The 13,990-nt window shown below is 41.4% G+C and overlaps 1 protein-coding gene across 1 annotated transcript in view; it reads left to right on the top strand.

Annotated features, from left to right (window-relative positions):
- The first annotated feature begins 3,327 nt into the window (after positions 1–3,327).
- MAP1A (microtubule associated protein 1A) overlaps positions 3,328–13,990 on the top strand; it is a 175,470-nt gene continuing 164,807 nt past the window's right edge. Inside the window, exon 1 of the mRNA XM_063448944.1 lies at positions 3,328–3,567. Within this exon, the coding sequence (XP_063305014.1) occupies positions 3,336–3,567 (232 nt within the window). The 5' untranslated portion in view covers positions 3,328–3,335. The remainder of the gene's footprint in view (positions 3,568–13,990) is intronic.

The following is a 13,990-nucleotide window of genomic DNA, read 5'->3' as shown; positions in this document are numbered from 1 at the left end:
ACCTCCAAACCTGTGCACGTCATGCACCTTCGTGGCACCTGGCACGGAGGATCGGCGCTTCTCTCTAGGGAACAACAGACATGGGACCGCAAGAGGTAAAATATTTTGCCGGATTTTGTCCGACATAGGAACGCAAAGGGTTAAAGTTAATATGTTGTGTTAACTAACTCTTGTCATCCCCTGACTGTTGTGGGGAACCAACCAACACAGACGTTGCAACATACAGTTACATGATCATTATACAAAACAAAAGTATAGTCACAGTGACAGGGGTGGGGGTAAACACGGAACAAACGCAAAAATCTTACTTCGAAAAATTCATTACCACACAAAAGTATATTGTATTTTTTCATTACCTTGAGCATTTTTTTTTACAAGGTTACATCCAATTAATAAAAGGAAAATATATCTTTATAACAGCAGCACTCTGCGGCTTTCATAGAAACAAAAAGTGTTGGATGCAAACTGTTCCAACGATTTCTTCCTATATTGCTTCACTACTAGACACTGCAAATATTAAAGAACCACTAAGGTTACCCAGGCCATTCCATCTCAATGAAGTGGTCTGGGTGCAGTGTTCCTGTCCTTATAACCCTGCAATGCAAAAAACATTGCAGCTTTTGAGACACTGCAATGTTTACATTGCAAAGTTAAATCAACATCTAATTATTGTCATACCGACAGCCACTCGATGCACTTCTAGTCATGTGACGCAGAAGTGACCATATGAATGTATTGACTCAATGCTTTCCTATGGGGCAGATTGGAGGTGTGCATCCCCAATGCTTCTCTATGAGGAGCTTTGGATTGGACCATGCCTCATCCATGTGTGTCTGTTTTTGTGTATACACCCTGTTCCAAATTGTTATGCAAGTTATATTTTTCTCATTTACCTAAATAATTGATGTAAATAACAGTCAGCATAATTCTCATGTTATCAACTATTAAGAGTACAATTCAAATTGTATTGAACAAACCTCCTACTGATAACAGTATTTTTTTTTAAACATAAAAAACTTACAATGCACTGTTCCAAATTATTATGCACAGTAAGTTTCAAAACACTTTATAGGTTGTAAAGAACTGAAAATTGTCATTAGTTGTGTTTGCAGCATATTTACTGAAATCAAAAGCTATTTCAATCAAACTTATAACAACTGCAGCATATTTACTGAAATCAAAAGCTATTTCAATCAAACTTATTACAACATTTTAACTTTTTTAACATTTTAACAGGTCACGTTACATTCTAACATAGGACCCCTTATTTGATAGCAGCTTCACAAGTCTTGCATCCATTGAACTTGTGAGTTTTTGGACCGTTTCTGCTTGAATTTTGCTTGAAGATGTCAGAATAGCCTCCCAGAGCTGCTGTTTGGATGTAAACTGCCTCCCACCCTCATAGATATTTTACTTGAGGATGCTCCAAATGTTCTCAATAGGATTGAGGTCAGGGGAGGATGGAGGCCACACCATGACTTTCTCTCCTTTTATTTCCATAGCAGCCATTGATGCAGAGGTATTCTTTGCAGCATGAGATGGTGCATTGTCATGCATGAAGATGATTTTATTACGGAAAGTATAGTTCTGTACCAGGGAAGAAAGTGGTCAGTCAGAAACTCCACATACTTTGCAGAGGTCATCTTTACACTTTCGGGGACCCTAAAGGGGCCGACCAGCTCTCTTCCCATGATTTCGGCCCAAAACATGATTCCACCACCATCTTGCTGACGTTGCAGCCTTGTTGGAACAGGGTGGCCGTCCACCAACCATCCACTTCTCCATTCATCTGGACCATCCAGGGTTGCACGGCACTTATTAGTGAACAGGACTGTTTGAAAATGAGTCTTTATGTATTTTTCTGCCCAATGCAGCCGTTTCTGCTGACCATTGGTTAGTGGTGGCCGAATAGAAGGTTTATGCACAGTTGCAAGACTCTGGAGGACTCTACACCTTGATGTCCGTGGGACTCCAGAGGCACCAGCAGCTTCAAATATCTGTTTGCTGTTATGTAATGGTATTTTAGCAGCTCTCTCTTGATCTGAAGCATGGATCTGGCAGAAATCTTCCTCGATGTGCCTTTATCTGCACGAACCCGTCTGTGTTCTGAATCAGCCACAAATCTCTTAATATTGCGATGATCACACTTAGGTTTTCGTGAAATATCTAATGTTTTCATACCTCGTCCAAGGCATTGAACTAGTTCACTCTTTTCGGCAGCAGAGAGATCCTTTTTCTTCCCTATATTGCATGAAAATGGTGCTCTGCTTAATAATGTGGAACACCCTCCTTTAGTAGTTTTTCCTTAAATTGGGCTCACCTGGCAATCTAATTATCACAGGTGTCCGAGATTATTTTCAGTGATTAAAAGAGCCCTGAGACACAATGCTGTCCATGAGTTAAACTGAAAAACAAAATATTTAATCTTTGTGACACTTAAATAGAAAATGCATAATAATTTGGAACAGGGTGTTGAGTGTGCTTGGACAGTGTGGGTAGCAGTATGTGTTTGTGTGTGTAACAGTACTTGTATTAGTGTGTGTAAAAGTGTCTCTCCAATGCAGGGCATAAACCACAAATACATTAAAGAGATACTGTAATCACCAAAACAACTTTAGCTTAATGCAGGTTTGTTATACAGATCATGCACCTGCAGTCTCACTGCTCATTGCCTATAATATCCCTTTAATAAATATCCAAAAAATAAACAGTGCATTTAAATGAGGAGGTAAGGAATGAGATTACTACTCAGTAATATACCCCTATTCGTGTTGAGTTCTTAGTCTATTAATTATGACGACTCTTCGAGTGTACTGAAATAGACTGTCTGCCATAGGGATGAATCGCTATGTTTATGGAAACATTTTGTTTATCCCCAGATCGGATGGGCTTGCTCTCAGCTGTACGCTTTAATAATCGCTGCAGTTATAAGCCGCTCTCAGAGCTGAGAATGCTAGCAGTGTTCTCCATGCACCATCACCACTGCACTGCTGCACATTTATTGGGGTGCCTGGCCCTTTAACTGTCATCTCATGCATTGGCTGTTATCATCCCAGCTCACACAGTATAAAGCTGGTTAATCTCTCCCTATAGGTGTTACACTCCTTATCAGAGTATGTGAGTGATTCTCAGTGTGCTCAGTCAGTGCTGGCATGCAGGTGGTTAATGGCACAGAGCTTTCACCCTGTGACAAGCTGTCCAGCACTCTAAGCCCCGCCCAGGAGGTGATGACGTATCACTGCTGATGGCCTCTCGACCAATCACCGCCCTCCAGACTCTCTTTTAAGAGCAGCAGCGCACTCCCCTCTCTCCTCTCAGCCGCATTGAGCGTTTCTATGGAGACCGAGGCGGGCTCTGCGGAGGCCTTAGCCGTTGCCATGGAGACGGGCGCAGGGCCGGCGCTCCAGCTTCAGCACCACGGAGAGCGGCACACGGCTACTACTACTACTACTACTGCGGCGGCTGCTGCGGCCAAGTGGGACCCTCGGAAATACTACCTGCTCATCGTGGTGGGAGACATCGGCACGGAGGGCCAGCTGCAAGCGGTCAGGGATCACCTGGAGCTCGGTAAGTGGTCCCTGTACGGCGGCTGCCACGTCCAAAACACGGCAGAGAGTGAAGCAGCTCAGGCAGAGCTGGGGGACACCTGGCATGCCAGGACCCTCCTGGGGAACATGGCTCCCATGGTGGGGCTATCCTGCAGAACGACTGGCTGGGCATCATGGGAAATGTAATGCACCAGAGCTGGGGTGCCAAGGGTTAATCCCTGATAAATACAATGCAGCTATCATTTTAATACAAGTCAGGGGTGGCCAAAAATTCCAGTACCTCAACCCTCCCACTGTAAAGGCTTAGACAATGCCATGGGAGTAAAAGACCTTCAACAAATAGAGTGCAAATGGTTACTTTTCAAATATAAATACAATAATGTGATTAATTTAGCCCAAATCAGGGATGGATAGAATATAGGGTCCCCAGCTATAAGTAGAACTATTTACTGGAAGTGTGTATTGTCAGCATTAAGGCTTGGAAAGCATCATGGGATATGTAGTTCTACCACAGCTGGAGAGAGAGGTCTACTTTTTTTTAATCTTTCATTTCTTGGTCCAATGCTGCTGAGAAAATGAAGGTCTTTATAAATGAGTGCTAGTAGAATATTAAGAATATTACGTGACAGCAATAAAATGTGATTATACATTCTTTTAGCTAAATATCTCTCTTTTCTATAGTGTTTTGTTGATAAAGATGCATAAAAATACTGCATTTCTTGTGTGTGTGTGTGTGTTTTGTATAAGTAACCTGTATATCTATAATTAGCTACATTGGTGTAGTGTGTCAGAGTAATTGTGAGTACTCTATCAGCACAGCAGGCAATTTATTACTTATTACTATATCAGCCCAATAGGGAATTTATAAGTGGGTCAAATGCTTTCTTAACTAATATTCAGGATTGCAAACTTAACCTCTTCATGACTATTGGGTTAGGAAAATACTATTATATCATGGCTTGGCATTGTCATTAAAGTCATATTTTTATATTTTTCCATGTTTAAATAGGTAGGAATGTGTGTTGCCTTTTGCACATTATATAGAAAATGTTGTGGTTACACTTGTAAGATCACTCATTTAATTGCCATTGCACTGACTAAAGTTATTTTTCTGAGTCATGGCAATTGTAGGTCAATAATCCAATGCAGTGATCTTGGAGCAAAAAAATCTGCATTGCAATGCTTCTCAGCACTGAGAGCGTTAACAAACTTAAAGCATAATTACCAAATCTCTATTTTCTGGAGTTGTTTGAAATGAAATCATATTGATGATTCATAGTATATCCCTTTTATTGCTGTGGCATTTACTAGAACTAAGCAACTTCTGCCACACCCATAGATATTTCCTAAAATCTCTAAGTAGCCTTCCTGAGAAGGCATGGAGCCCATGTGTTTCAAGGGGAAGATCTGTGGCGCATTGCTGTTTAGTTACTTGAAGCACTGCGTCACATAGACTATTGCAGAGAGTTTTATATTTCCTGTAATGCAGGGAAACTGCTAAGCAGGCAGCTAGTGCAACCTTAAGTCCTGTTAAGTCCACTTTCTGAAATCCTATCTCACTTACCATGAGATAGGAAATCTTTAGCATTAACTGGATTACTTACAAAAGAGTAGCACTCATTTTTGCATTGACTTTATAAGCTGTTGGCTGAGCCTTATGTGTTTTTTTTTTATGTTGAGACATCTGTTCATGCCAATTTTGCAGGCTATTTGACTGTTGGGCTTAACGATTATGGAAAAATAGCAATCTCTGCACATACGTCTTACGTTATCACATTTATGGCTAACATGACGTGGCAATTCACGTTTCATTTTACAACAGTTATCTATTTATTTACCATGTTCGATAACATATGCTATGAATTACAGCTTATGGTATGTTTTCAGACATTTGAATGATAATTTTATTCATTCCTGATTTGTTTTTTTTATTATTATTATTATATATAATTATTATTATTTAATACCAATTATCCTTAATTTATAAATAACCATTGTATTATTTTATTAAGAAGATTTATTTGGGTGTACATTTTGTTTTTGTTTTTTATTCTTTATTTTTGTCTTAGACTCACTGTTGTGAGAAAACATTTTACGACAAACACTGTGAAATAATATAACATATGATGAGATAATAATACAATACGTAGCCAGAGTGCTGATGGTTTTTGGTTTCAAGAGGCTATGTGGCCAACCGCTTATGAACCGCTTATCAGCTAGTGGACCTGCGGGATATAAACTGGTGAGCAAGCAGCACTTTTATAGCACGAGGCATGTAAGGAGGTACACACTTGCTGTTAGTGTGCTTATATGCCAGCTGGCTGGGGTGAATACATAGGGTAGTGTGTTAAAAGATGAGGAGAACCCTGTTTGGTTCGGAATGGCCCCTATAGGACAGGTATGTCTTGTGAATGACGTTTGGTACTAGGTGGAAGGGATAACGCTCTCCCTGGGGTTTAACGCCTCACTGCCTTCAACATTTGTCTCATCTCTAGTAATTCGGAGGTGGAGGCGGGGAGTGATTTGGCCGGAAGGCTAACTTTATGGGCGTGCTGTGTGTTTTCGCCCTTTAATGGGTGAAACAAAAATTGCAGGGTGAATGGGTGACAGTAGTGGACATATGGTGAACTATGTTCAGTCCTGAACTTTTAAGTGGTTAGTGTAGGGCATGTTGCGGGAACCTTCAGGTGGTTGCTGCTGCGTAGGCGTCTGCTTCAGCTCACTGTGGGACGAACGGGATGATGTTTCTCAGATCCCATCTGTGGGTTGCGGCCAGGGCTTTCTTTTGTCACAGAGATTTTTGCGGGAGACCGAGGGTTCCCAGAAGGGCGCCTGCTCCGGTCATATCCTGAACTGTGTAGGTTGCGCCACCATATGTGGTTAGGAGAGAGCGGGGTGACTTCCAGTTGTATCGAATCATGCGTTCTGGGAGTAGGGAGATGAATGGTTGCAGCGATCTTCTCCAGCATAATGTTCTGCCGGAGACGTCATGATAAAATGAGAGGTTCATACCTTCAAATGCGAACTGGGAAGTCCCTTTAAGAGCAGCCATGGTGGATGACTTTTCCCTCATGTTTTGGAAGTGTATGACCAGGTTTCTGGGAGCTGTGTCAGGGGCTCTCTTAGGCTTGGGGATGCGGAAAACACCCTCTTGGGTCACAGACTTAGCATGTTTAGGTGTCAGGAGTGCTGCCAGTAAGCTCCTTACCAGGTGCGGGAGTTCCACCGCCGATATGTCCTCTGGGATGCCCCTTATCTTGAGGTTCATTCGTCGCCTCATGTCTTCCAGATTTGCAAATCTTTGCTCAGCCATAGCCTGCTGATGTTGTAGGTTTTGCACTGCAGCCTCCAAATCAAAGCAATTCTCCATGTGTGGCTGTCTGAGGACGTTTCTAGGGTGCACAGTCTGCCCACGAGGCCAGAAAGGTCTGTACGGAGGGAGGCCACATCGGCTTGTATATTTTTTTGCAGATTGCAGAGCAAGTCTTTCAGTGCCCCCATCGTTACAGGCAGGGAGTCAGGGCTCTGTGGGGTCTCAGGGATTGGGGCCAGTGTAGGTAAATTTACAGCCACCTCGTTCATCCCTGGTCTGGGCTTGTCGGGCTTCTGATGCTTTGTTTTCCTGCCCATGTTCGCCTGATCGCCACCGGCACTCGCCCAGGTCTGTAAATCATTTTTTGGGGGGCTGTTTTGTGTGGTTCAGTACCGGAGCACAGGCAGTGTGCGAACGTCCACTTCAAGTGCTAGGCTCCGCCAGGTGTACATTTTTTTTATGTGCAATCACATTTCATTAACAAGACAAACAAATCAATGCATGTCAATATTTTGTTAATAGTGTAGATAACTGTTTACGTGAGTTTTCTTTTAAATCTATACTTTCTTTGAAATTGTGTTAAATCCCATATTTCAATATAAAAAAGTGTGTGTGTGTGTTTTTTGTTTTTTTTTTTAAAGTATATAAATTCAAGTTTTTCATTTTGATAACATGAAAAATGCTGAACAATTTATTGTAACAATATATTTCCTTTGGAAATGGAAACATGCAGTGGGCCATATACAAAAAGAGCATTTTGACTACAGTGGTGAAAATAGGGCTCTCAGCAGGGATACTACATTTATTTCCATGGTGACTGTTCCACATTTAGGTATATTTCAGTGACAGTTCTATGTTACCTCGCCCTAGTAAACATTATTGTAGCATTTTTATTTCTTTATATATTTATTTGAATCTTTATTTTATTGTAATTAAAGATACAAGGTATAGAAAGGTGCAAGGAGGTCTGTAAAAAAAAAAATAATAATTACAGAGCTAAGAGTTATCGTGACAGAAGATCAGTGGTTCTGAAACTCAAACAAAGAATCGGCCCAGCTCAGAAGTGGACCAACCATACTTAGAGTACTCCTGGGACTATTCTGCTTAAATTACAGACTGAATGAGTGAAAGAGAAAAAAGTAAAACATAAGAGAGTTAGCCCCAGCCCACACCCTACCAGCCGTCCTGCCTGCCCCCTTGGACTAAGCTGGCGAGAGCTTCATGCCATAGTTACTGTTTCCCCACCCTCACCTACTGCAACATTTACAGAGAAATAACCACTATATGTGCACTTTGCATTTTATTCAGCATTGCTATATGAATGCATGCACCATGCCTACAGCACTGAAGGTGTTAACTAATTTACATGCCATGCCTAGTGGGCTTGGCACAGAATGTAAAAGAATATTAATATTTCATTCATGCTGGGATTGCCCTCAGATACATCCCTATTGGCAACATGTACACACCAAATATATCTCAACCCTAACAAGCCCAAATCTTTCACCAGAACTGTATTTATTAAATCGCTATGAAATGTCAGTCAGACTCGACTGTAAATCTGTACTCCCATTATTGGTCAATGCCACCAGCATTCATATCCCAGGGCTCTGGAGACTGAGCTAAAGGATAAATACTTACATAGAGTTTTTACCTCATTCTCAGAGGTCTATTCTCCTTGATCGATGGAGGATTCTGGCAGAATAAAAGAGGACCTTCTCCAGGAGACACCATATTGGGCCAGAAGTCAACTTTGAGAGCGTTGGAGTAGTTTGCCAGTTTCAGGCTAGTAAAGGCTTATCTGCCTTTGGCTTCTTGTTGTGTGGCCCAAAATCAAAAGGAATGTTTTAGCAAGGGTATACTCTCAAAAAATCAAACATTTTCTGTTAACTTGCAGCTTTTTAATTTGAAGTGAGGAACTCAGGGAAAGTGTGTCTGTACAGGTCAAATGCAAACTCCACCACCTCCACACTGCTGGGTTTTTATGTCTATTGTATTTTATATCCCGGGTTATATTAGATGAAAAAATAAAATGTTGTACAGTTTTGAGTACTTTAATAACAAGATATAATTGTAAATATCATACCAGTGAACTTTCCAAGTGCTTACCCACCATGAAATATAGTAGACATGTGCAATTCGTTTCGTTACGAATGTGAATTCGGATGAATTTCTGGAAATTTGGACATTCAGATGCTTCCGAATGTGCGAAGTGCCGAATTGCCGAAGTTCCGAAATCCCTCTACTTAACATAAGCCACATATCAGTTTAATTCATAGCAATTTACAGCTGTGTTAAAAAGTTATGGATGGAGTTTAAACCTTGTCCATTTGCACATAGACAGCTATGAGGTCCACACTCTGTTGTGAGGTATATTAAATACTTGATAGAGAAGACATGTATTAAGTAGCTGGCCTGTCATTACAGAAGTTTGTAAATTACTTAAAAACAAAAACACTGTTAGAGTAACCCTTACTGACCTGGTCCTCCCCACTCAAAATGAAAAAAGCCTAAAACTTACCTGTGTTTCAGCACCAAGGACATCATTTTCCAGCAGCCCAGTCTTCCTCAAGGGGTGGTGATGCAACAGGAGGACAAGCTAAGGGATGTACGTGGACGGCATAGGAGAGGAAGGCTGTGCCGCAATTGGCTATCTTTTGCCAATATGCTGTGCATGTACTAAAATAAAATTAGTTCCAGGCTGGGTAACGACGCTCCGGTAACAGAGCTATTTCTTTGCATGTGCAAAGTTTCATAGTGAAATGCTGCACCGGAAGACTCCAAACACCATGACGAGTTCAAATCACTAAAGTGGTCATGGTGTTTCTTTAACAGAAAACTGCGAAAATTTGCGAAAAGTTTGCAAAATGTAGCCCAAAACAGACAAGCTGGAAAATAGCTAAGCTGGCATTTTTTTTTTCCTTACAGTTTGATTATTTGACTTACATTTTAATTCACTAAATGGCAATTCATCATAATGCCTGGTTTAGTGAATACTTTGTTTTCTCTGTTTTCGTTCACATTCATATATTTTGATCAAACATGCCTGTATTAAATATTCCCCGTTACATGCACTGACACAGCTGAAATGTGGACTTTCTAGCTGACTTGGTATTTTGGAAACTCTGAATTGCTGTATCATTGTGTTTTTCTACCAGTCTCAGCGGTTATAGGTTTCTTTTACTTAGCCCAATGCTAAGAATGTTAAATCCGTTTAGGGAAATAAATGATGAGACAGTTTTAAGATAGCTTTGATGCAAATTTAAGTGTTTGATTTTCAATTATACATCAAATAACTTGCTTGAAAAATAAAGCAGAATTTGTAAAGTCCTTGGAGAATATTAGGGAATTTAAAACTAAGAAAAATAGTCAGATTAAATTATTTATTAAAAATAGAAAAATTACCATTTCCATCATACTGAAAAGTGGAACTGCTATGTGAAAATGAACTAATTATATTATTTTCAGTAAATACTATGATCTTCAAGCTGTAGGATTTAGTTAAACCGAAGATACTTTAAATATTGCTCAACAAACCAGGAATTGTTTGGCATAGTAAAGTTTAGACCAATATGGTCACGTTTGATAAATAACTAAGAATATTTCTTGCAATCCAGATATCTTGGCCTTCAATTTAAAATTCTCTTGAGTTTGGTAAAAACCTTGGCAGTTAATGACAGGAGTGCCCAAAAGGTTGATCCTCCATGTTTTAGAACTACAGGTCCCAATGTAATGTAAAATGTTATGCAGACTGGCACAAATATGAAAACACAAAGTCAAAATACAAACTCTAAACCCACATTTAAATATAAATATGACAAGAACTATGTTTTTAAAAAAAATACAAATATTTATTTTGAGTTGACAGCGTTACAAGTATAGGTCACAGTCACACATAATAAGTAGATCGTCTCATTATGCTACATTAATATCATTTTGTATCTTAAGAAATCAGCATGTTCTAGAAAGTTACACCTGCATCATAGCCACCTGGTTTTTGTATTTTTTTTGTAATATATTTTTTATTAGTTTTCCAGGATATGCAAAGCATGGTATGAACTGTGAAGACGGAGGTAGAAGAGAGTCCATAGTAAAACCAGGGAGACACCCAGGCCTCGTAGTCATTCTGGTAAAGCATGAATGGGAGACGCTCAGGTCTCATAAATTGTACATTGCAAGGGAAAGGGCACGCAGGTTCCAACACAAATGTAATATGTATTGTAAATAGTAAGAGTTTTCTAATACCCATGTGTCAATCGTCTGTCCTGTACTGGTATAAGAGAGAACAAATTAAAAAAGGGTAGGAGAGCTGTCCGATAGCTGGTGACGTTAAGAGCTATGTATTTTTACACTGATATAATTGTCTTTACATGGGTCAAATGTAGCAAAGTGAATGGGAGGCAGAACCTCTACACATAACCCTGGTCATAAGGGGGTTTCATAACCTTATAAATTTAGTTTTAAAGAGACAATTTGACAGCACTGATAAAATTGCATTGAAGGTTATTATGATGTATGAATCCTGGTGTGGAAACCTGTTAAAAAGCCAATTGCCCCCAGGGTTGTCATGTAGAAATGACATGGTCTAATTTATATAGAGCATATCTCGTTCAAATATTTATATTAAAGATTTTTCAAATAATGTATACATTTATACAATAATAATAACTAATACAGGAAATAACATATACTAAAACAGGGGATAAACTCTATAACTATTAACTCATCAGTGGGATACAAGTAGTATTATAATCAGTTTATATACACTATAATATTATATACAATTAAATATATACAACATATTGGCAATCATCATCCGGTCAGGAATGAGCTATAGAGCATATCTCAATGTATCCTTCCTGGTAAAATATGTTATAAATAAATAAATAAACATTAGACCTGTGCAATTCGTTTCGGTCCAAATATGTATTCGGACGAAATTCGGACATTCGGGTACTTCCAAATTGCTGAGGTCCCGAAATTTCCGAAATTCCGAAGTGTCGAAGCACAGTATTGCCTAAGTACTAATATACTTACCCAGTAAGAGAAGAAGAATGTTACATTGTATACAATTTTAAATAAAAAGTATACAAACATAGCCAGGATTCAGCTGTAAGCATTTGCAACACTTACAACAATCAAGTAACATACATTCATATAAAATGTAAGTTACTTAGCCAGTCAATGTAATGACAGGAATGAATGAGTAGATAACTCCCTAATTCCCACGGTATTAGGGAGCTATCTACTAAAAGGCTGAAAGACCTAAATTGGTCTTTCAGCCAAATTTACTAATACTAAGTAAAGATTATTTAGTATTAGTAAATTATGCCCCTACTCGCTATACCGCGAGTAGGGGCATGTCTATTAAACAGTGAGCAGCCTGTGGCTGCTCACTGTAAAAAAATACAAAATAAGTTCCCCCTCCCGAGCCCCTGGCCCCCACCCCTGAGCGGCGGGTGGGGACCCTAAATTATAATAGGGGGGACCTAATGTCCTCCCCTTGGCCCCCACCCCTGAGCGGTGGGTGGGCGCCCTACATTAAATAAGGGGGGGGGCCTAATGTCCTCCCCCTGGCCCCCCCATCCCTGAGCGGTGGGTGGGAGCCCTAAATACTAATAAGGGGGGGAAACTAATGTCCTCCCCCCCACCCCCACCCCTGAGCGGTGGTTGGGGGCCCTTCAGTAAAATAAGAGGGGGGGGGGACCTAAGGTCCGCCCCCCCTGGCCACCTTATGTCCTCCCCCCGGCCCCCACCCCTGAGCGATGGGTGGGGGCCCTACAGTAAAATAAGGGGGGGGACCTAAGGTCCTCCCCCCTGGCCCCCACCCCTGAGCGGTGGGTGGGGGCCCTAAATACTAATAAGGGGGGGACCTAATGTCCTCCCCCTGGCCCCCACCCCTGAGCGGCGGGTCGGGGCCCTAAATTGAAATAAGAGGGGAGGGACATAGTGTCCTCCCCCCTGGCTCCCACCCCTCAGCGGCGGATGGGGGCCCTAAATACTAATAAGGGGGGCCCTAAAAAAAATCCCCCCCCCCAGGTGACCAGGGGTCCCCAAACCCCAAAATTGGTGGATTAAGTAACCAATCAGAGTTATGAGTCAAATTACACAGCGTGGGAAAATAGCAAAGAACTTTTCCACGCTGTGTAAAATGACACAGAGCACTCTGATTGGTGGATTTCAAACCAACCAATCAGAGTGCTGTGACAGGTAAATGTAGAGACTTACCTGTCAGTCTCTTGATTTACCTGTCAGAGCACTCTGATTGGATGGCTTAAACCCACCATTCAGAGTGCTCTGAGCCTAATTGCAGGGCGGGGTAAGGCTTTATAAGCCTTGCCCCGCCCTGCAGAGCTTAGTCTGCGCGGAGCCCTCCATGGTTGAAGATGGATTATTTTTTTTGCGTTCTTTTTTTAATTTTTTTATTTTTATAATTGCGTCGGTTATTATGTTTTTTTATTTGGCCTTTTTGGGGGCTGAAAAAAGAAGATTTTAGAAGAAAGAAAACATTGAATGGTAAGTTTTATTTTTATTTTTTACAGGTACTTGGTTAAAGGTCCCCCCCTCATTAGTTTTTAAGGTGAGGGGGGTAGGTAGGGGGATAATTTTTATTGGGGGGGAAGGGGTGACTAGGGGTTTGGGGTCACATTTTTTTTAGGGCCCCCACCCGCCGCTCAGGGGTGGGGGCCAGGGGGGAGGACCTTGGTCCCCCTTATTAGTATTTAGGGCCCCCACCCGCCGCTCAGGGGTGGGGACCAGGGGGGAGGACCTTAGGTCCCCCCCCTTATTTTACTATAGGGCCCCCACCCACCGCTCAGGGGTGGGGGCCAGGGGGAGGACATTAGGTCCCCCCCCTTATTAGTGTTTAGGGCCCCCACCTACCGTTTAGGGGTGAGGGCCAGGGGGAGGACATTAGGTCCCCCCCCTTATTATGATTTAGGGTCCCCACCCTCCGCTCAGGGGTGGGGGCAAGGGGGGATGACACTAGGTCAATAAATGTAGCACGTTGGCAGCTGACAAAACGTTTGTGCAATAATCCTATGGTACACAGGGTCTAAATAGGGTCTAGGGAGGGGTGAATCTCCCATGGGGAGGAGTTTGGAGGCCTTTATAATTAAAGCGGTAACCT

The sequence above is a fragment of the Pelobates fuscus genome, chromosome 3 (assembly GCF_036172605.1).
Source record: "Pelobates fuscus isolate aPelFus1 chromosome 3, aPelFus1.pri, whole genome shotgun sequence".
In the NCBI taxonomy this organism is placed as follows: domain Eukaryota; kingdom Metazoa; phylum Chordata; class Amphibia; order Anura; family Pelobatidae; genus Pelobates; species Pelobates fuscus.
Note: the sequence above shows the minus strand (reverse complement) of the source record. Positions and strands in the feature narration are given on the sequence as shown.